The following is a 20338-nucleotide window of genomic DNA, read 5'->3' as shown; positions in this document are numbered from 1 at the left end:
TCACAATAGGGCTACTTCTAATAGTCCTTATTCTGAGTCACAGGGTATATTTTTTATATACCTACCTACATATCGTATCTATTAATTCCCACCTTTCTAGTCTCAGTGCACGAACGTGAATATCGTTAAGTTCCAGGGCCGTAAAATAAATTAAAAAAATATATACATCGTTAAGTAAATACTAAATATACTTAAGTGTTCTGATTATAATGTGAATCATATTACTCGTATTATGAGTTCTAAAGGTATGTAACCATTTATTTAGGTACCTACCTACTTTAATATTTGTTTTAAATTTTATCTTTCTATTTATCTTTGTTTATCGTTTCTATGTAGGTAGGTACCTAGGTACAGTGTAATGTAATACCCAATGTTTTTGTGTTCCCCACTAAATATATACAAGGAAAAGATGACTGACTGACTGATCTATCAACGCACAGCTCAAACTAGTGGACGGATCGGGCTGAATTTGGCATGCAGATAGCTATTATGACGTGGACATCCGCTAAGAAAGGAATTTTTAAAAATTCAACCCCTAAGGGGGTAAAACAGGGGTTTAAAGTTTGTGTAGTCTACGCGGACGAAGTCGCGAGCATAAGCAAGTTAGATAAAATAAAGCAGCATCTCAGCATGTTATCTCTGGAATGCATGTATTTATTACCTACGTTAATGTTTATTATACCTGCCTACTTAAGTTAGAGGTATGTTTATAAAAGTAATAAGACTTTGTGTGTTGTTCGGATGAATGCAAGTGTCATTGTATGAACTAAAAGCGTACCTACCAAAGGTACCTACCTATTGAAAAGCGCATTGATGTTGGAATCCCTAGGGAAAAGCGGCATAATATGAATCAAAACAAAATGCCTAGACTTAACATACATGACGATAGGTTACTTGAAGGCTATTCTCGGAACAAAAAACAAACGGAACGCACTTCGTTCGAACGGGACTGCCGCTAAGGTCACCAAGCCATAGACAATTGGCGCCAAATTTAAACAAAAACTGAAAATTCGCAGTCGCGAATGATGGCAGCAGATATTCGCAATGTACAAAATATGACATTCGTTACATCACTATACTAGGTACCATCGTGCCGTGCCTTCAGTTGCTGGTAAAAAGAGCTGGTACCTAGTGGACAGGATGTGTCTGCATATGGGTATTGTACTCAGATACTGTTCTCATAAGTATGTACAATGTATAAATCTCATAAATATAATAAGCATAATGTAAATGTATAAAATGGTTGCCTGAATAACAATCGCACGCCACCAACTCCCCTGCCGGCCGTTCGTCATTGGCAGAGAGACGTACGAAGGACGTAGAAGAAGAACATTTTACTCAAGCAGACTCAGAGAGCTCGCTTCTCGGGCAATTAGTAGGTATATGTACCTAGATGAGTGAATATTAAATCCATAATTTCAGGTTCATACGTAACCGCAGCGGTAGCAACTGCCGGTGTTATAGGCGGCGCGTACTGTGCTTACCACTTCTACAAGAAAGCTCAGAGTCCTAAACTGCCGACAGAATGGAAAGAAGTGGGATTTTTAAAAGACCTTTACGCGTACCCCATCAAATCGTGCGGCCCGATTGAACTGACTCAAGCCGAGGTTTCTATATTAGGATTGAAGGATGGTTGGATGAGAGACCGGTATGTAGTTTCAAAAAGTTTTATACCTACTGAGTACTGGTTGCTATTTTCAAACCTGTATATTATAAACACTAAAAACCTAAAACAGCCACGCTAGGGTGTAAACTCGGAAACATATGTGTCCAATTCACCACAGACTAAAAAATGCTTGATATACAAAGCCGTCCGGGTGGATAGACTGCCCCACGTTTCCTTACATAATTCACAATTTTATGGTGTCTTATACAACCTAAGGTGGCTGTTTTAGGGTGGATAATCTGAATAAACTATAATTTGTTATCAAATACTACACTTGTTTCCAAAAATTGTAGGTACCTACCAGTTTTCGTCGACCAATTTTTTGTCACCGTCAAAGATTCTCAGAACAGAACACGTTGGATCTTAATGATTTTTTTCAGATTCCTGATGGTGGTCGATAATAAAAAAAACTTCATCACGGCTAGAGCGTACCCGGAGCTGCTGCTAGTGCGCCCTGAGATACGAACATCGCCCTATCCCGACTCCGTCCTCACCCTCAAACATGCGGACATGGAACCGATCAGCGTGAACTTAGCTGAGGTAAATCTATTTCATCGTCATCGTGAACCGATAGACGTCCACTGCTGGACATATAGGTCTTTTGTAATTTGTAGAGACTTCCACATGTCACGGTGTTGCGCCGCCTGAATCCAGCGGCTCTCTGCGAATCTTCTATTTATTTTGTATTTACTGTAAATATAATAACCAAAACTCCGAAAACATTTTGCAACTGCTTGCTTCGGTACCTAATTCCGAACTCGGGTCAACGCATACCTCTACGTATTTTTACCATATTTTCACATGGAACAGCGTCGTCGCCTCCAAAATTTAAAAAATCCCAAGACAACGCACGATATTTACGTACCTACTCACGTGATATTAGGACGAAATAGTAGGCCCCGTAATATTTAAAGTGTGTGTGTGTATGTTTTTGAGTGAAAAAGATGAATAAAAGTAGCTAGTAACCTATGGATCGTTTCTGTAATATTCTGTTCGTTTTCGAATCTAATAAGCGTTTATATTTTATACCCCAACTTATAAATGCCGATTTCCTGTTTGTTTGTTTAAGGCAAAAGCTTTACAATCTCCTCAAACTGCTGTAGTATGGGGCGTCCCAGTTCCAGTATACGACTGCGGATGGGAGGCGAGCGAATGGTTTTCCAGGTATAAATAATAATTTTAATCCAATCCAATACATTAGCCTGCGTGCGTCCACTTAAAGAGCGCGCCACCAAACACGGTTCTCTACCTTCCTCATCCACCCGCTCAGAGGCGGCTTTACCTATGGTGGCAGGGTGTAGAGAACGCCGAGCATGCGTCGCTCGCGGCGCGGCGCTCTCAAGCACCCTGCACCAATGTAGGTCGGGCACATAGTATAAATTCCGAAATATTCTTTCAGAAATTTCGCCACCCGCCGCTAACGCCACTCGACTCATACATTTCGTTTTAGACCCTGCATTATGCATACTGTCAGACACGTCAGAATTCTCACAGTATGTGGGATCTAGAACAGTGGCGTAACAATAATGTAGCAAGCCAGGCAAAATGCCACGGGCATACAAACCAAGGGGCCCTGGTCCACGGCCTTCGAGGGTCGGGGGCCGAAAGAATATTTATTATATATTCCAAACATTTTTGTACTCTTCAGGTTGCTCAATCGGTCTGCCGTGAACTTCAGGCTGATGTACTATGCTTCTCAGGAGAGTCGACCTCTTAGACCTCTCACAAACCAAGTGTATAAGTTCACAAAGAATGATACGGTAAACTCTTATTGTTTCTTCCTAATAAATGTGGATCTAATTTTTAGGGTTCTGTACCTCTATTACTAAGCCTCCGCTGTCCATCCGTCCATCTGTATAATATAATCCATACTAATATTATAAATGCAAGAGTGTGTTTGTCTGCCTGTCTTCTAGCTTTTCCCGGCCCAACAGTTTAATCGATTTTTATGAAATTTAGTACAGAGTTAGCTTACATCCCGGGGAAGGACATAGGCGAAGACACAAACGAAGTCGCGGGCATTATGTAGTCTAAAATAAGTAGAGAGTTGAAACTTTCTCAGAATGTGCATTTCTGTTGCAGCTATAACAGCAAATAATGAAAGTTTCAAAATGGACGCTATGAAAAATTTAAAAAAGGTGTTATTTCTTGTGGGATGGTAAGGACTTTCGTTTGCGAGCAGCTCGTACAGTACGTAACGCGGCCGAAAGTAATCGGCCTTTAGAATGACATTTCGGCTTTGTAGAGCGTTGTCTCTGTCACTCATACCTATATGATGTTTTGTCGGTCTCAACGACAGAGACAGTGCTCTACAAATCTGCTATCTCCTTTTAAAGGCCGATGTGCATTACTTTCGGTCGCGTACTGTACTTGACCAGTTTTTTTTCTTTGTATTTAGGGCGCTCTCCCAGACGAGGTTCCCTTCAACCTGATAAACGAGGCCTCAGTACAAGACCTGGCCAGCAGAGTGAGCGGCTGCAAGGTGACTCCCCGCAACTTCAGGCCCAACTTCGTGTTGGCCGGTGCCAAGGCCTACGACGAAGACAACTGGAAGTTCGTCAAAATTGGACAACACGTGTTCGAAGTTATCAAACCTTGCTTTAGGTAAGAAAGATCTAATTCTTTTCAAAATCACTACCCCTATTATAAATGCGAAAGTGTGTTTGTTTGCTGGTTTATTGGTTTGTCCTTCAATCACGTCGCAACGAAGCAACGGATCAGCGCGATTTTTTGCATTGGTATAGGTACCCTAGTCAAAGACATGAGAGTGACATAGACTACATTTTATCCCGGAACATTAGAGTTCCCACGGGATTTTCAAAAACGTAAATCCACGCGAAGTCGCGGGCATGAGCTACTAGTATTACTATAGTTCTTGCATTTCACGAGGGCGAGTGGCTCATGCTTGTGTTAAAGTGGTATCGGTATAAGTAAGGTATTATGTGAATGTGTGCGTTTGCGAGCGCTTGCTCGCGACTGATTGGTCCGACATGCACGCACCCTTACGCAATATCCATGTATACGACGTCACCACAAGTAAAGTTCCCTCGCCTTCGTGAATTGTAAGAACTGTACTTAAATTATAATTAAGCACCATTCCACGCGGGCATGATTTGTATAGTAATTATATAAGGTTAGCTTTAAGTTTTATTGTAGTATTTTCATTAAATAAAATAAAAAGTTATAATTTTACTAAGTGTGATCTGCCCTGAAATTGACAAAGTCTATTTGGATTTTAGATACTTTATTTACACTTTAATTCTTCTATTTTGATAATGAAATTTAATAACCTCTGTCTGTCTGCCAATGCGCACTTGTCCAGCCTGGTAGATTATGGCCAAACCATTATTATTCTCATTCTAAGAGGAGACCCGTTCTCAGTAGTGAGCCGGCGATTAGTTGAGAATGATGATTGAAACCATTAATCAGTATAACGGCATAAATAATCAGTATAAAGCATAATAGATTAGTGTCTCTGTGACTGAATAAAAATTAAAGTATTAACAGTAGTTTGGTTTTTTTTTGCAGATGTATCTTGACTACAATAGACCCTGAAACTGGGGTTCGAAACGAAAAGGCAGAGCCGTTGGAAACTTTAAAAACGTAAGTGCTAAGGACAAATTCCGCAAGCGGAAAAACGCAGCCGCGATTTTTATTCTGCGTTTTATACGCACAGACTTATATAATAACTAAGTATGTCAATGCCGATTGTGGAGTGCGTTTTTCCACTTGTGGAATACCGCTCGATTTGTCCCTGGTCTAATGGTACGTTTACAGTCGTGTCTGACCTACGATATTGTTCCACGCGCTCGTGTACTGTGTACGGATGTAGCACTCACATTAATGCGTAGGGCAAACGCAGGGTGCGGCGCGACGTGCAGACTGGTGGGATCCGCTCCCTCGCATCGTGAGCCCTACTGACGCCTAAAAAATGCTATTGCCATGCGTCATGCGGTTAATTTCAAGAACGACTATTTAATTGGCGCGGACTATACCTAATTTAATTTTGCCGACTTCAGACATATTATAAATCTGTTAGAGTCATAAATCTGTCTCGTTTTAATTCGCAAAGTCTAAGCAAAATCAAAGTAACTTCTACATAGCACGCGCACTTCGCGGATTTATTTCCGCACCTGATTTTAGATAGATTTGAATTCAAACTTACGGATTTTAAAACGCACCGCAACACGCCGCACCGCAGTGCGCACGCTCTCTCAGGCTGAGATCTATAGAGCGCACTTTGACTTTGCTCAGACTTAAATTGAGTTAAAACGAGACAGATTTATGTGAGAGATGTCTCTGTCTCGTCTTAACTCTGTCTAAACTAAGTCAGAGTGCACTCTATAGATCTCACCATTAGTGCCTTTCTACACTCATGCTTACCAACCAATAAAAGAAGACATTTGGTCGCGCGTTTTCTAAGTCTAAACGTGGTGTAAACGCACCAGACATACTTGCAACAATCAGAAAAAAATGTATTTCTACCTTTTGTTTCCAGCTACCGTCAGGCAGACGACCCCGCAGCGCGTCGCTCGGCGGGCAGCTCGCCGCAGCTCGGCCTGCAGATGGCGCTGCGGACACCGCCCGGTGGCATCGTCTCGATCAACGATCGCATTTACGTGGCTTAGCAACATTAATGGCCGTTTTTTTTAATAAAAGTTTAATGTAAACTCTAAAAATCCATTAATTAAGACCTCGGATTACCCACAATCTGTGTCTGTGGTCAAAATAAAAGAAAAAAGAACATTTAAGCTATCTCAAGTGTGTAGTTGATATATAAAAAAATCGCATCTAAATACTCAATGAAGAGAAAAAAAATTGGTTACTTTTATACTTGGTATCCATTCCGTAAAATTGGGTATAAGCAAAGTTAGAAAAGAAAAAACGCTAAGAAATATTTCGTAACTTTGCAAAGTTAGAAAAGAAAAACGATAAGAAATATTTTGTAACAAATTTAATTAAATTAAGTTTTTAATAAAAACGCCCGTCATTCGCACATCATTGTTTGTTACTATTATCTCCAAATATCGAAAAGTATATTCAAAGTTCAGAGGTTCTCGAGGGTTTATGACACGGTCTTCAATTCGTTATTAAATCCGTACAATTTGTGCTGCCATACTGATAGGTTGGTTTGTATCGGGAGTTACCAGAATTCGGGCGAATGTCCCGCCGCCGACGCCCTTCGTCAAATGCTCTGGATTCACCACTACGCAGCCGTTCACTTCCTACAGATAAAGGTGAAAAATTAACAACTAACTACGGTTGCAAAAGTCGAAACCTATAGACATATAAACAAAATACAGTACGCGGCCAAAAGTGATGAACATCGATCTTTAGGAGACAGCAGATTTGTAGAGCACTGTCTCAGTCGTTAAGACCGACAAGGGTCATATGGGTATGAGTGACAGAGACAACGCTCTACATAGATGAAATGTCATTCTAAAGGCCGATGTTCATCACTTTTGCCCGCGTACTGTACATATATCTTGCTCTGTAGTGATGTCCATTCATGCAAAAACTACTTCGGATTTAGTAATTTTTAAGAAAAATCTGCTCAGTCGTTTTTGTCTCCTCCACAAATCTGTCCGTTTTAACTGTACCTTAAGCCTGTGCTATAGATCTAAATTCTCAACGTATCTAAGAACTTGCTCTGAAGTGACACCTATGTGATACAAAAACCGCATATTCAGAACAGAATATTCCTCTTATCTTACTTGTCTTTCATATTCATCAGGTTTAAGGGCTCCGTAAGGAAAATTATCATTCAACTTTACTTTTTTCACTATAAAAATCTGCATTCGTACATGCAAGTGTACGAATTACTTACTAAAACACCTCTGTAAAAGTTGGCAGCTTCAAAACAGCTGTTCTATTTGGCGACCGTTCGACCGTTTTAAATACGGACGGAAGTAACGCAAACCCCTTCTTCCACCGCATAAAACATTTGAATAACTCTCAAGTCACCTAAAAAAGTTTTAACTTCACAAAGTACCTATAATAACTATTTTATAACATAGCTACACCTAACCCTGATAAGTAGCTTAGTGCCATCACTTACATGACACTTGACGTGGTTTTGAGTATGGAATACCTTGACGAAGTATCTGAAGTTGGAGGGCAGTATCAGAAGGTGTGGAGTGGCCGGCAGTTGCGCATGTGCGACCCACAGTGCGGCGTCCGCGGACAGAGAGGTCGGCCACAGCGGGTAGTAGCACTGCTGTGTCAGTATATGACTCGCGAGCCGAGCCAGCTTGTCACCGCCCGACCCACTGCAAGTAATGACAATTCTGACCAATTTTAAAATCTGTAAGCTTGCTTCGCTCGCGCTTTAATTTTGAAAAACGTGTGTATCATTAAAAATTGACTATTTAATTTGACTAAAAACTTTTTTTAGTAGGTTTTAAGTAATTAATTTTATGGCAGCCATCTTTAAATCTTTAATATTTGTTATAGCGGCAATAGAAATAAGCTGAAAATTTCAAGTCTACCTATTACGGTTCACGAGATACAGCCCGCTGACGGACAGACGGACGGAGGCTTAGTAATAGGGTCCCGGCTTAGCGTAGAGTACGGAACCATAGTTACAAACTATTGTAGAGAGCACATAACTTACAGTGAAATCTCCTCCTGGCTGATATGCATGAGCACGTCAGTACTGGTGACGCCTACGAACACTCCATTGATGTTCAAAGTGCTGGGATCCGGCAGGAAGTGTATGTTTGTGTGTTTCTTGCGACTGCTGTACGATGGTGTGGGGTAGATGTTTGTGTGGAACGCGTCCTTTTGACTTGACACGATGTATATTTTTGTAAACGGGCTGCAAAGGTATTTTAAAGGTATTATAAAATAGTTCATTTTTAATTTTTTTTAAAGCGTCCTTAAATGGTGCACTGTTCTGTATCCATGGTCGGTGTCTTATTCCTCCTGGCAAAATTTTTCAAATTACCACGCAAGCGAAGCCGCTGGTAAAAGCTAATTAGAAATATATTAGTCTTTTACATGTAGTATATTAGTATTGGCGTAAGGCTGGCTTCCCATAGCACAGGGAATCTAGTTTGGGGGCCAGGAACTTTGCATGTTACTACCATGGTTTACTTAGTGTTTGATAAATCAGTCAGTCACCTTTTCTATTTATATATTCAGATAAACAAATGTAGAATGATGATGTAGAAATATGTACTTGTATATTCCTCACCTTGTCGCAGCGATTTCTCCTAAATTATCCATCAGTTTGTCAAAGAAGGATCTGTATGTCTCCGCCATGGAGTTGTCCTTCACTTTGGCGTGATCGCTGTCCATGAAAGGGCCTGTCATGATGACCACGTGTGGCTTTTGCGTGCCCACGTATGTGATCAGGTCCTTAAGAGGTTCGTATGTCATATTGTTAGATGTGGTGTATGGTCCCGCTGATACTACTATTGACATCGTACCTTTAACAAAGAATTGAGAATAGACACTTTGTTTTTCTATTCTCATAATTTTATTTTCTACATTATTTTAAAATAAAAACTTCTTTAGACTTAATTTAGAGGAAATCATGTATTTTTCAGATTATTTCAATGTTTAAAATGCCCGCCAAACAGAACTGGTGTTTTAAGGCCGCCATCCTTTATAGAGGTGGTTATACTACAATACAACCTCAATATAAATCACCTTTGAGCGTGTTCATCATGTCAGCCTGTGGATCAGGTATGGGTCGTGCGGCGTCACAGTATATCTGTTGCGGCACAAATTTGTCTCCGCGCGGGTTCATGCCTCTCATCACCACCACTTGGCCGGGAAACAGCGAGTATTGACTTACACTACAAAGCAAACATGTTCCTACAATGTTATGAAAGTATTCGTAATTGTGGTCTAGTTTATTTAAATTTTCAGTGTAAGCGAATTGTGAAAAATACTGACTCTTATGTTTCAATATAAAAGTTGGATACTTAGGAAAGAAGCCAATAGAATATATTTAATGTGGTTTTATTATTAACTTTATACCTATTTTGTTATGATAGTGGCAATATAAAATGCACATTTATTTGACAACAAGCACAGGTAAAGATTTAATTACTCGCGGAAAATATAATAGATCTCAACCTTGAAAAGTAGTAGTTCTTAGGTTGAATTTTACTCGCACTTATGTCTGTTCGAAATATAAAACCCTGTAGTTAAAAGGTTTTATTGATATTAGCCCTTCGGCCGGCGGTTTCACTATAGTACCTCACCTGTCCAAGTCGACCGGCACAGCCAGACTCAGCGACTCGTCCCATGTTCCCTGAAGCACTACACTCTTGGAATTGAGCCTCGCGTCCGCATCACACTCTATTCGGCCCGCTACTATTACTTCTGTCTGGAAATCATTTATCACATAATGGTTTGAGTAATGGCAAAACGAGCCCAATCTGAACACGAGGCGTATTACTGCGCAGTGTATAAAAATAGCTGGGACGCCGCGGCACTGGGCGGAACGTGTTAGTTTGAAGTGCTTTATAGTCGTGCACGCGTACGCGCGCCTTCAGTGTGACCTACCACGCAGCTTCCGTCGCATGTTGTGTTTCAAGCTTAAATAAAGAGAAATTGAATTCAAATAGTCAAAGGACCTACTAGAGTTTTATGCCTCACTGAAGAGGGTTCTGTGAAACCATTCTTCTTCATGATGCACTGAGATATGTAGTGTATGTGATTGTCAAATGTGCTCGCCTTTTCATGTAACAGTTCAAAACCAAACCTGTAAGAAAAAATCTGGGTTGAAAAAGTCTATTTTAAGAGACAATACTTAGGCTGAGATCTATAGAGCGCACTTTGACTTAAGATTGAGTTAAAACGAGACAGATTTATGTGAGAGATAATGGCACCGATTCCGTTGTCTTTCTCTAAACTAAATTTAGAGTATCATCCTTTTCTTTTTAACAATGCTAAAAAGGGACAGAACATGAACTTTACATTTAAAGACTCTACATTTTAGTGCACGCTACAAATTTAAACAGTAGGCTCGCTACTGTGCGCTAAAATCACGGGTTTTACCATCTAAAAATTAAATTTAAAGCCGTCAAAATGTGTCTGTCCTTTTCATATTACATTAGTAAGAAGAGAATGTGAATGCTCTAAAATTAGGTTGTGCTCAGAATAAGTACCAATGTAGCTCTATCTTGTTTTAACTGTCTTAAGTCTAAGCTAAGACAAGAGTGTGCTCTATAGATCTCACCGTTTAGAGATTGTGTACAAGAGAATCAGCCCCAATGTTTAAATACTTACATGGCTTTAGTGTACAAATCTCCATCATCGTTACGCACTTGCGATATGCTCAACTCTAGCAAATCGTTCGCAGAAGTGGGATTGGATATAGCGGCTAGCAGTTTTTCGTCACCATATGAATGTACTACGGAACCCTGATTAGTGCGAGAACTGTATTTGCCTGAGCGGTCTCTACAATTAACAATAGGTAAATCATTAGTACTTATAGGAATATCGGTCCACGCGTTTAGACGCTATTCACAGAAAGAAGTTATATAGGGCTCTCAAACAGAGAATTCAACCTCAAGAGTATGTATGCTCATGATTTTACATGAAAACAAAATCGTCAAATGTTGGCGGGGAACAGGGGAGAATGCTTTGTTGTGATTGGTGGACTCAAAAGTCACATAATCAAGATGTGGGAATGAGGGTACCAAACGGGCGTGGGCCGACTTTTATGCTAAGCAACTGCCTGCTTGGCGGTCGGGGGGTGTCCGGCTATTAGGAGTCTATAGGAGGGGGTCTATGTGTCCCATAGATTAATTATTGGTCTCGCGTACTGACAAAACTCAGTGGGCGTTAATCACTTTGAGGCACCAACCAATCACAAACATGTTTTCGAAAACATTCGAAATTTTGATTCGAAAACATAGTTTGGTTTGTGATTGGTTGGCATCTCAAAATTGTTAACGCCAACAAAATTTTTTGGCTCCGTTATTTGCGATGGATATAGGTTTTTTGAAAATACCGTCGGAATTCTTTGATTTTTCTTGAAAATTAAATAAATAATATTACTTACACATTTGGTGAATATGTGACTGGATGTAGTTCAACCTGATTTGAGCCTTGGTCTGTTTGTTCTAATTTTACTCTCTGAAATATTAATTTTCATACAAATTGTAGAAATCTATAGGGATTTGTATGGAAAGTCCTTTTTGTAAGCAGCATAACTACAAACGTAGTAGCAGACACAACTAATTTGCTAATGGATATATTTATTACTTTGGATGCATTCATGAATCTATACCAAGATTTGTAGAATTTGTTGAATTTATAGATACCAAGGTTTGTAGAATAATTTCAGATGCATTCATGAATCTATACCAAGATTTGTAGAATTTGTTGAATTTATAGATACCAAGGTTTGTAGAATAATTTTAATTTTACATCTCTAAAATAAATAAATAGATTAGATAATTAGTAAACGTAATAAAGTTAATTAGGAAAACTCCATCACTTGAGATTACAGTGTCCAAAAATTGGTTATTTCTTTTATACCTATAGTACGGGATAGGTCGAGATGTCAGTCGGGGTATGGGGACGCCCCGCACGTCACCCGCGCTTGCCCGCACCGGTTAGCGCAGGGGCTATGCGGGGCGTTCCCTTCCCGAATGCCATCTCGACCTGTCGCAGATTATACATACCTAATCTGTAAAACTAAATTCTAGTGCTAGCCTTTTCTGCAGTTAGCACTTTGAAAAGGATAGCAGTACATTTAGACCTGTCATGTGTACATCAATTTTAGTCACAATATCAATTTAATACATCATATTCACGTTGGCTATATAGGGCCTCAGTGAAAGCCTCAACAATAAGATGATTCCTAATTCCGTGAGGCCTCATAACAAATCTTCTATCTGTACCAAAACCTAATGGACCTAAACAGCCTCGAATTAAAGTCAAATATTCAATGCCACTGATTTTAATTTCGCAATGCTTCCGCTTGGAGCGCTGGCTGTAGAAGTGTAGACAAACTTGAGCTTTAAAACAAGGCATTTAAGATCCAGTTTACTGTAACGCGGAAGTATTTCGACTCTCGAATTTGGTTTGGTTTGGTGAGACGTAAAATCTTGTACTACGGGTACTGAAATTCTTCTCTATTTACTCTGTTTAAGTATCTTGATGTGTCGGCGCCATTGTAGATTGAGTTGATGGCTGCAGACGAGTATGGATCTAGTCATGATGTGATAAGTACATGAACCAGAAGCAAACTCGCCCACAAATATCATCAAGTCAAAGCTATATTTATTCCCTACATACATACATAGACTGCCAAAATCATAATCCTTCCTTTTGTCTTTGTTGTAGGCAGTAAAAAGCAACACATTTTCATTAATATGCCTACATACAGTGCGACAAGGCTCTCTTGGCACTTGAATGACATTGACAGGGGGGCGCTGTTGGAGAACAAAGGCTTAGAATATTCAAACAAGAACAAAGGGGACACTTGACTGCAACATTAGTTCCAATTTTAGCCACGCGCCAAGATAGCCTTGTCGCACTGTACATCAAGCACAGAAAACAGAATATTCTATATTAGTAATATTAGTTTTTCAGACATCTATGACACATCTGAGCAATATGAAGTATTCAATAGATTTTTGACTTGTTTACACTTGTTAAGGCACACCGGACCTTAGCAGTTCTAGTATACTTCCGTTGCCTAGAAGATGCCTATTCACTCTTGCAGTGAAGGTATACAAGAGTCAAAACATGGTTTCAGATAAAGCTTTTCACATGATGACTGCCAAACGATGTTTTGAAACAGGCACACAATGATGTTAGGTGTTCCAGTTTCTTCGATTTACTTCAACGTTGATTGTCCTGCCAGCAATCAATGAGTGTAGATCTAGTCACAGATGGAGACTGTGCCACTAGATTTAAACCCACTTACTGCCAGAAGGAAACTCTTCTCTCTTGAAGACTTTGTTGTATCATTCTTGGTCTATTGCTGTTGAAAGGTCATCATTTACAAAATATACAGTTAAGTGAAACTATTTGTTTCTATGTGCTAATCTTAAAATAACTAAAGTACATAAAGACCATTAGCATACTTAAAATGTCAAACTTTTAATAGAGATTTCTTTGTGTTCTGCTTATGCTTTTATCCATGTTTTATGTAATAATGCAGGTTTTCTTTAGTGATAAAAAAAGTGAAAAAGTTGTAAAAAGTTTGATGGCACTTTGCAAAATATGATCTTTACATTTGAAACGCATGGTATTTTAGTAATTTGTATTTTATTCACATTTTATCATAAATATCAATAAATATTGTGGTATGTACCTAACTAACAACCAACAATTAAATTGTTAATTATTAAACTTACCTTTGGGGTATCACTCATGTAATTTGAGAGTACTTCATTATCTGATCTGACCGGTAAGAAATGTAACTATAATAAAGTTTACTGATGACAATATCAAAACAAATAGAACAAACCAAACTTTTTATAAACTTACTTAATAGTTGTTAAACATGGTACCCATCTAGATCAAGTGTGTAGCATTCGCCGAGATGATAAAGTTATAATCCGAAACTGTTTCAAAATAGACAGGTAACAACATTAAGGTAAAAGTGGTACACAAAATAAAAACACGTGGAGTAAACTTCGAAAAGGATACTGCATAGAAGTGGGCGCGCCATATACTGTCAAACTTGTGCCGGTAGTTTGTACTTCATTATGGGAAGCGTTCCGACTCGCCCGTTTGGATAATTCCCTTTTCTCGAGCAAATTCAAGTTCTCTAAAGTCGGCCCCGCACCATTCAACGCCGTCAAACTGAATGCCATCCATTGCTCGATAAATGTTTCAGCATCTACATCGTATTCAGCGCACAAACTTACACCTTGAAAGACATGAAGAACAGAACAACCTTGAAAACTAATTTATCAAAACTTTATTTTTCAACAACTAACTTTTAACAAGTAGAACTTTCAACCTCAAAACATGGTATCTCACAAAACATTTATAGAAGTTTAATTATTGCCTACTTACATTTACTCAAAACTTCTTTTGAGACTTCTATACCTAAAAATTGAAACTGCTCAGTCACCAATTCTTCGGTAGCCATTTTCTGTTAAATTGAAAGAACGGAGCGAAGCGAATGAAGGAAGCACGAAATAAAAAGAGCGCCAATCAAAAAGTATGCGTCAGAAAGTTTCGGCCATAGACAAACTTCACTAAAAAAACACTACACAGACTATATTCTAAATTCTTTATCATTTCACCAATATTTGGTCAAATATGGGCTAAGCCTCGGCCAAGGGCAAAAAATGCAATATTAAACGCTTGGCTTGGTTTTGTACTGCAATCATACCAGACTGCACTTTGCACATATTCTGCACCACCTCTAGATCCTACTACAACCTGTACTGCACTTGTAGGCGCCGTCACAGCACAGACTTCGCACACTGTGCGACGCAGACTCAATCCCTCCAATTGTCTGGGTAGTTACGCAGCTCGCGCCAAATTTAAATTGGCGGGTAACCATTATTATTTCTTCAAAATGTGTGAATATATTATCACACATTTTTAATTTCATGTTTTTTAATAATCGGTGTATTACCAAAAGATCATCAACTGTTCTGAAATTCCTGTTTTTGTTGTATGAAATAAGTGTAGACATTTTCTATGAAATCTACATAAACCAAAACAAATTGCTGGTTGCTTACAAAGTTCTCTCTGGCTTGTAGGTAGTTTTCTTGTTTGATATTTTATGAAGTTTATATATTTTGTGATTGTTTATGTCAGTCCTATTAGTTACATAAAATTTCATTAAAAATTATTCGAAAAAATTTCGATTATCCTTGCTAACTCGATACCAAGAAATATACTACTCTCTAACACTAAAGCGACAATGATTTTTTCGAAGGTAAAGAAAAGTCAAAGAATGAATATTCTCAATATAAACATAAAACACAAAAATGTTTCTACCCGTGCCCGTTTTAGTCTTTGAAACCCATCGGTGTTGAAACCATCCAACCGATGTGCCCCAAACCGGTTTCATTAGAAAGGAAATAATGAGAAGATAGTTTTAGAAAATTATTAGCGTAGTAGCATAACGCCGAGTATCCGCCTGTGATTAATTAATAAAAGAAGTAATCCGTGGGTAATCCATATCCATACTAATATTTAACCGACTTTGATAAAATTTGTTACCTACAGAGCTAGCTTACATCCTGGGAAGGACATAGGCTACTTTTTATCCCGGAAAATCAAAGTTTCCACCTAAATCCACGCAGACGAAGTCGCGGGCATCATCTAGTTTTAAATCATTAATATTTTATTTTTATCAGAATATTCAGCGCTATTGTTACCGAAGTATATTTACGACAAGGGTCAATCGTACTAATTCGCTAGCCAAACTAAAGAAACTTCAAGCTGATTTTCAAGTAAGTCATGTCACAGAAAGTTAACTTTTACTAAACCATGGAAATAAAATAAAAATATCGGTCAAGTGCGAGTCGGATTCGCTCACGAGGTGCTCTTTTTGTATGTTATTATTATTTTCAGGCAGAAGACGGCAAACCGATATGGTTGAAAGGTGGCATTAAAGATCGCATTCTTTCATCGTTAACATTTTTCTTATCCTACGTAGGCATTCTAATGACATTAACAACTATTTACGAAAATGCCAAGCCGTCATCGTGGAAAACAAGCAAACAAAGTTAAACAGAGAAACATAAAGTAACTACGGTACGCGGCAGAAAGTAATGTACACCGACCTTTAGAAGGAGATAGCAGATTTGTAGAGCATTGTGTCGATGTCGTAGAGACAGACAAAACATATATCGATATGAAGTGACAGAGACAACGCTCTACAAAACGCGAAATGTCATTCTAAAGGCCGATGTACATTACTATCTGCCGCGTAGGTAGGTACTGTAAAAATTATTACAGTACTACCAGTTACCACTTTTATAATTCGCACGCATCAGCTAAATTCGTTTGCGCAGAAAAAGCGCAACCTAACGCAGACTAAAACCGAATGTACACCAATGAAATACAGACCTTATTCCTTGGCATCAAGATTTTAAACACAAGAGCAACAGAAAATCGTGCTATCGCGCTCATAATTCGTATAATTCGTATAATGCCGTAAGCAACAACCAATAGGGAACGGACGCGTGCTATGATTGGCTGATATATTCGCGCCATTTAAAAATAAGGTTTCTGCGCAGGTACATCAGCGTAACTTATAAAAGTGGTAGTACAGTATTTTGTGTTACTGATTATTAATTTTAATATTAAAAATTAAAGAGCTTTACAATTTTTAATAGGTTATATTGTTTATACAATACAAAATTTCAAAACAAAATAAATTAACTTCCAAGTTTTATACATAATTTGTTTATTTATGATCTTTGGACATGTATATGGAATTTACAGGAAGGCATTGACTGAACTTCGGCTGTCACAATACTATTGATGCATAGATTTGCGAGACCACCTCTGATCAACCCGCATGTGTAGGCCACATACTGAAATAAAAAAAACAATTTTACTAGACAGTCCATGTTTCACAATCAGTACTATGAGGTCTCAGTACTATCTAACGCACAACGGGGATTCCACCAACCAAGTTATTGCAAATTGAATCTGATTGGTGGAATGTACACAGCGTTCGAGCACACTGAGTGACCTCATAGTAAAAACTAGCTTATTTCCGCGACTTCGTTCGCGTGGACTACACAAATTTCAAACCCCTATTTTACCCCTTTAGGGGTTGAATTTTAAAAAATACTTTCTTAGAGGATGCCTACGTCATGATAGCTATCTGCGTGCCAAATTTCAGCTCAATCCGTCCAGTAGTTTGAGCTGTGAGTAGAGAAGACACTAATAAGGGAAACTCCTAATTTAAATGCCAAGAACACACTATAAAAGAAAGTGTTACTATTGCATTGATAATATAAGTAGTAACAATCTCTATTTACTATGCATGTATGATTGGTCATTACAAATATATACAGTTTTTGATGCAAGTAAATGCCTTTGAATATGACTTAATGGCCAGTATGCTTAGTATAAGATTTTACATTCACCAATGTTGCTAGAATTCGTGAATCGAAACACAGTAACGTCACTTTTCGGAGCTATGTGCATTTTAATTAATTAAATGTCCCTTGCTTTAACGGTGAAGGAAAACATCGTGAGGAAACCTGCATGCCTGAGCGTTATGCATAATGTTCTTAAAGGTGTGTGAAGTCTACCAATCTGCACATGGCCAGTGTGGTAAACTATGGCCAAAACCCTTCTCACTCTGAGAGGAGACCCGTTCTCTGTAGTGGGCCGGCGATGGGTTGATCATGATGATGACATTTGATTCAATGATATATAAATATAGTAAAAAAGTACCCTTGGTGCATATTCCAAATATTGGTGTCCATTGGAAAAGTTAGTCAAGAATCTGAATGCATTGTCTTGCAGCACATAAACACCCTGATGGTTTGTCCTTAGGTTATCAATTTGTTTCTTATAAATGCATGTCCAGAAATCTGTACATATAAACTTCATAGTGTCCAGTTCATCTTTGAATCTGGGCCATTCTCTGGTTAGCCTTTCCATAATTTTGTAACCAGCTGCAAAACCAATGTATTCAACGACAGACAGGTCTACCTCCTAGAATGAATTCACAATAAAATAAATTCAAAACATCTTTATTTCATACTAGCTAATGCCCGCGACTTCGTACGTGTGGATTTAGGGTTATTAAAAATCCTGTGGGAACACTTTGATTTTCCGGGATAAAAAGTAGCCTTTGTCCTTTTCCCGGTCTTAAACTATACCCATGCAAAAAATCACGTCAATCCGTTGCTCCGTTGCGACGTGATTGAAGGACAAACCAACAATCAAACACACTTTCACATTTATATACAATAGGGGTAGTGACTAGCGACCCACCCCGGCTTCACAGGGGTAGCTAATTAAAAATTTCCTATGTCTCTATTTTCGTGAAAATAGAATATAACTTATGTCACTCAGGAATAATGTAGCTTTCTACTAGTGAAAGAATTTTCAAAATTGGTTCGGTAGTTCCAGAGATTACTTCCTACAACGAAACTTACAAACTTTACCTCTTTATAATATTAGTATAGATGGCAAACTAGTAGCTCTAATCTTGTTCTTATAAGAAACGGCGACGCACTGACAGTGTGTATATTACACGAACCATTTCAAGCTACTTTCGACCCCCTCATAACTTAGAAACTATTAAACCTAGAATTTACAGATTCTTAGAGCTAATGGTTCGGAAAGCAATTTCTACCGAGAAAGAACTGCTCAGAACTCAAACAGAAGAAAGAAACTCAGCAATTCCTCTTTTCAACGAAAAATAATATGAAATGTAGCTACTGCTATATCAATGTAATAATTGGACTTTTGATGCAAAACCGATTGAAGATTGTTTGTTTATTATTATGTAGATGTTCAGAATTGAAATGATCAAATTCTACACATAAAGAGCCAGTAAATAAAGTTACCTTATTGCCGTTAGTTGTTTTTGTTTGTTCTAAAGCGTAATTAATAATTTCGGAATGTAACAAATCAAATACAATATCATCAGCCATTTTTGTCTATGTTTCACTTTAATACTCCATACGAATAAATCTCTACACCCAAATCACACGATTTTCTTTTCACCTACGCCAATTTTTGGATGATTTGATGAATTTATCATCAAATAATAAATAAATTGCAATTTGATTTTGTTATTATTGTGTATACCACCACCTACTTTTCTTGGAAACCATTGGCCATTCGGTGTAGTTTTGATTTGACATTACTATTTTACTCTATGGATTGTGCAATTTTCCTCAGAACAAGGACTGACTGTGCAATTTTCACTCGACATAGATAGTAGACTATTAAGCCGAATACACGATCGGAACCAACCACCAAGAGGGGTTACCTTGGTTGAAAATGTACGCGACAAGTCAAGATGGTTGGGTGGGGACACCTCGCCCACCCACACCACTCCCACGCTGACCCTGTGCGGGATAGAGCGGATGATGCGCGGGTGTACGGGGCGTCCCCTCGTATTCTGATTGCCATCTCAACCTGTCGCGTGCTATAGGTTAATGTCAATTTTTGGCTGCTCAACTGAGTGACCTTCAACCATCTTGTTCGTGGGTACATCCCTCCCTCAAATAAATATCATTGAGTTGATCGCAAGATCGTGTGGACGCCTGTTTGCTACTTCAGCTGGTCCATATTTGCATCCCGTTGACCACCATCCACCACGGTGGCTTGTCTTTGTTTTTCTTCCTCAAATATACATAAAGTTGTTAACGCTATGCTTGAAAGATTAGGGAGTCATATTTTAAAATATAGTGTAGGAACACTTTTTATATGCACTGATAAGTTGATCCAAATTCCAATCACACATTTCACATTTTACGACAGTTAGGGAACTTATAACAAAACGCCGCGGCTTCGACGTCACAGGCAGGCTTCAAATGTTAGTATATTTGACGCAGGTAGCCTCAAGTAATATTTGACATATCGTCAATTATTCAGGATCAAACCAAGTCTTCCCTCACTAGAGTTCACTCTGACCATGTAGACTGGAATCTCAATTTGGTTGATTCATCCAAGGTGATCTCTGCTGATGGTTGGTACCTATCGTGGATTCGGCCTTTATGATATTAAATCGTGCTTGTGTTGTGCTTGTTA

At 38.6% G+C, this 20338-nt stretch overlaps 3 protein-coding genes across 4 annotated transcripts; 1 reads left to right on the top strand and 2 right to left on the bottom strand.

The window, feature by feature from the left end:
• Positions 1-63: 63 nt before the first annotated feature.
• On the top strand, positions 64-6662 carry LOC138403549 (mitochondrial amidoxime-reducing component 1-like). 2 transcript variants are annotated; one of them, XM_069504559.1, is made up of 8 exons: positions 64-245; positions 1423-1648; positions 1960-2206; positions 2736-2830; positions 3315-3426; positions 4065-4270; positions 5195-5269; positions 6165-6662. In XM_069504559.1, exons 1-8 carry the CDS (start codon positions 233-235, stop codon positions 6292-6294), a joined length of 1104 nt encoding a protein of 367 aa, XP_069360660.1. In that variant the 5' UTR covers positions 64-232; the 3' UTR covers positions 6295-6662. The 2 variants fall into 2 exon arrangements, with proteins under 2 accessions (XP_069360660.1, XP_069360661.1); XM_069504560.1 differs by having other exon boundaries at positions 67-245; positions 2047-2206.
• On the bottom strand, positions 6606-14819 carry PolA2 (DNA polymerase alpha subunit B). The gene is made up of 12 exons (XM_034978208.2): positions 14663-14819; positions 14291-14513; positions 13996-14041; positions 11688-11761; positions 10910-11080; positions 10259-10382; positions 9880-10004; positions 9320-9468; positions 8862-9096; positions 8280-8483; positions 7758-7935; positions 6606-6891 (listed from the first exon to the last, which is right to left on the bottom strand). The coding sequence occupies exons 1-12, from the start codon at positions 14736-14738 to the stop codon at positions 6757-6759; spliced, it is 1740 nt and encodes a 579-aa protein (XP_034834099.1). The 5' UTR covers positions 14739-14819; the 3' UTR covers positions 6606-6756.
• Positions 14820-16930: 2111 nt separating this feature from the next.
• Positions 16931-19447, bottom strand: Trs33 (trafficking protein particle complex subunit Trs33). The gene is made up of 3 exons (XM_034978229.2): positions 19147-19447; positions 18023-18286; positions 16931-17148 (listed from the first exon to the last, which is right to left on the bottom strand). The coding sequence occupies exons 1-3, from the start codon at positions 19231-19233 to the stop codon at positions 17023-17025; spliced, it is 477 nt and encodes a 158-aa protein (XP_034834120.1). The 5' UTR covers positions 19234-19447; the 3' UTR covers positions 16931-17022.
• Between the last annotated feature and the right edge of the window lie 891 nt (positions 19448-20338).

This window comes from Maniola hyperantus, chromosome 18 (assembly GCF_902806685.2).
Source record: "Maniola hyperantus chromosome 18, iAphHyp1.2, whole genome shotgun sequence".
NCBI lineage: Eukaryota > Metazoa > Arthropoda > Insecta > Lepidoptera > Nymphalidae > Maniola > Maniola hyperantus.
This window is presented reverse-complemented; position numbering and strand designations above follow the sequence as displayed.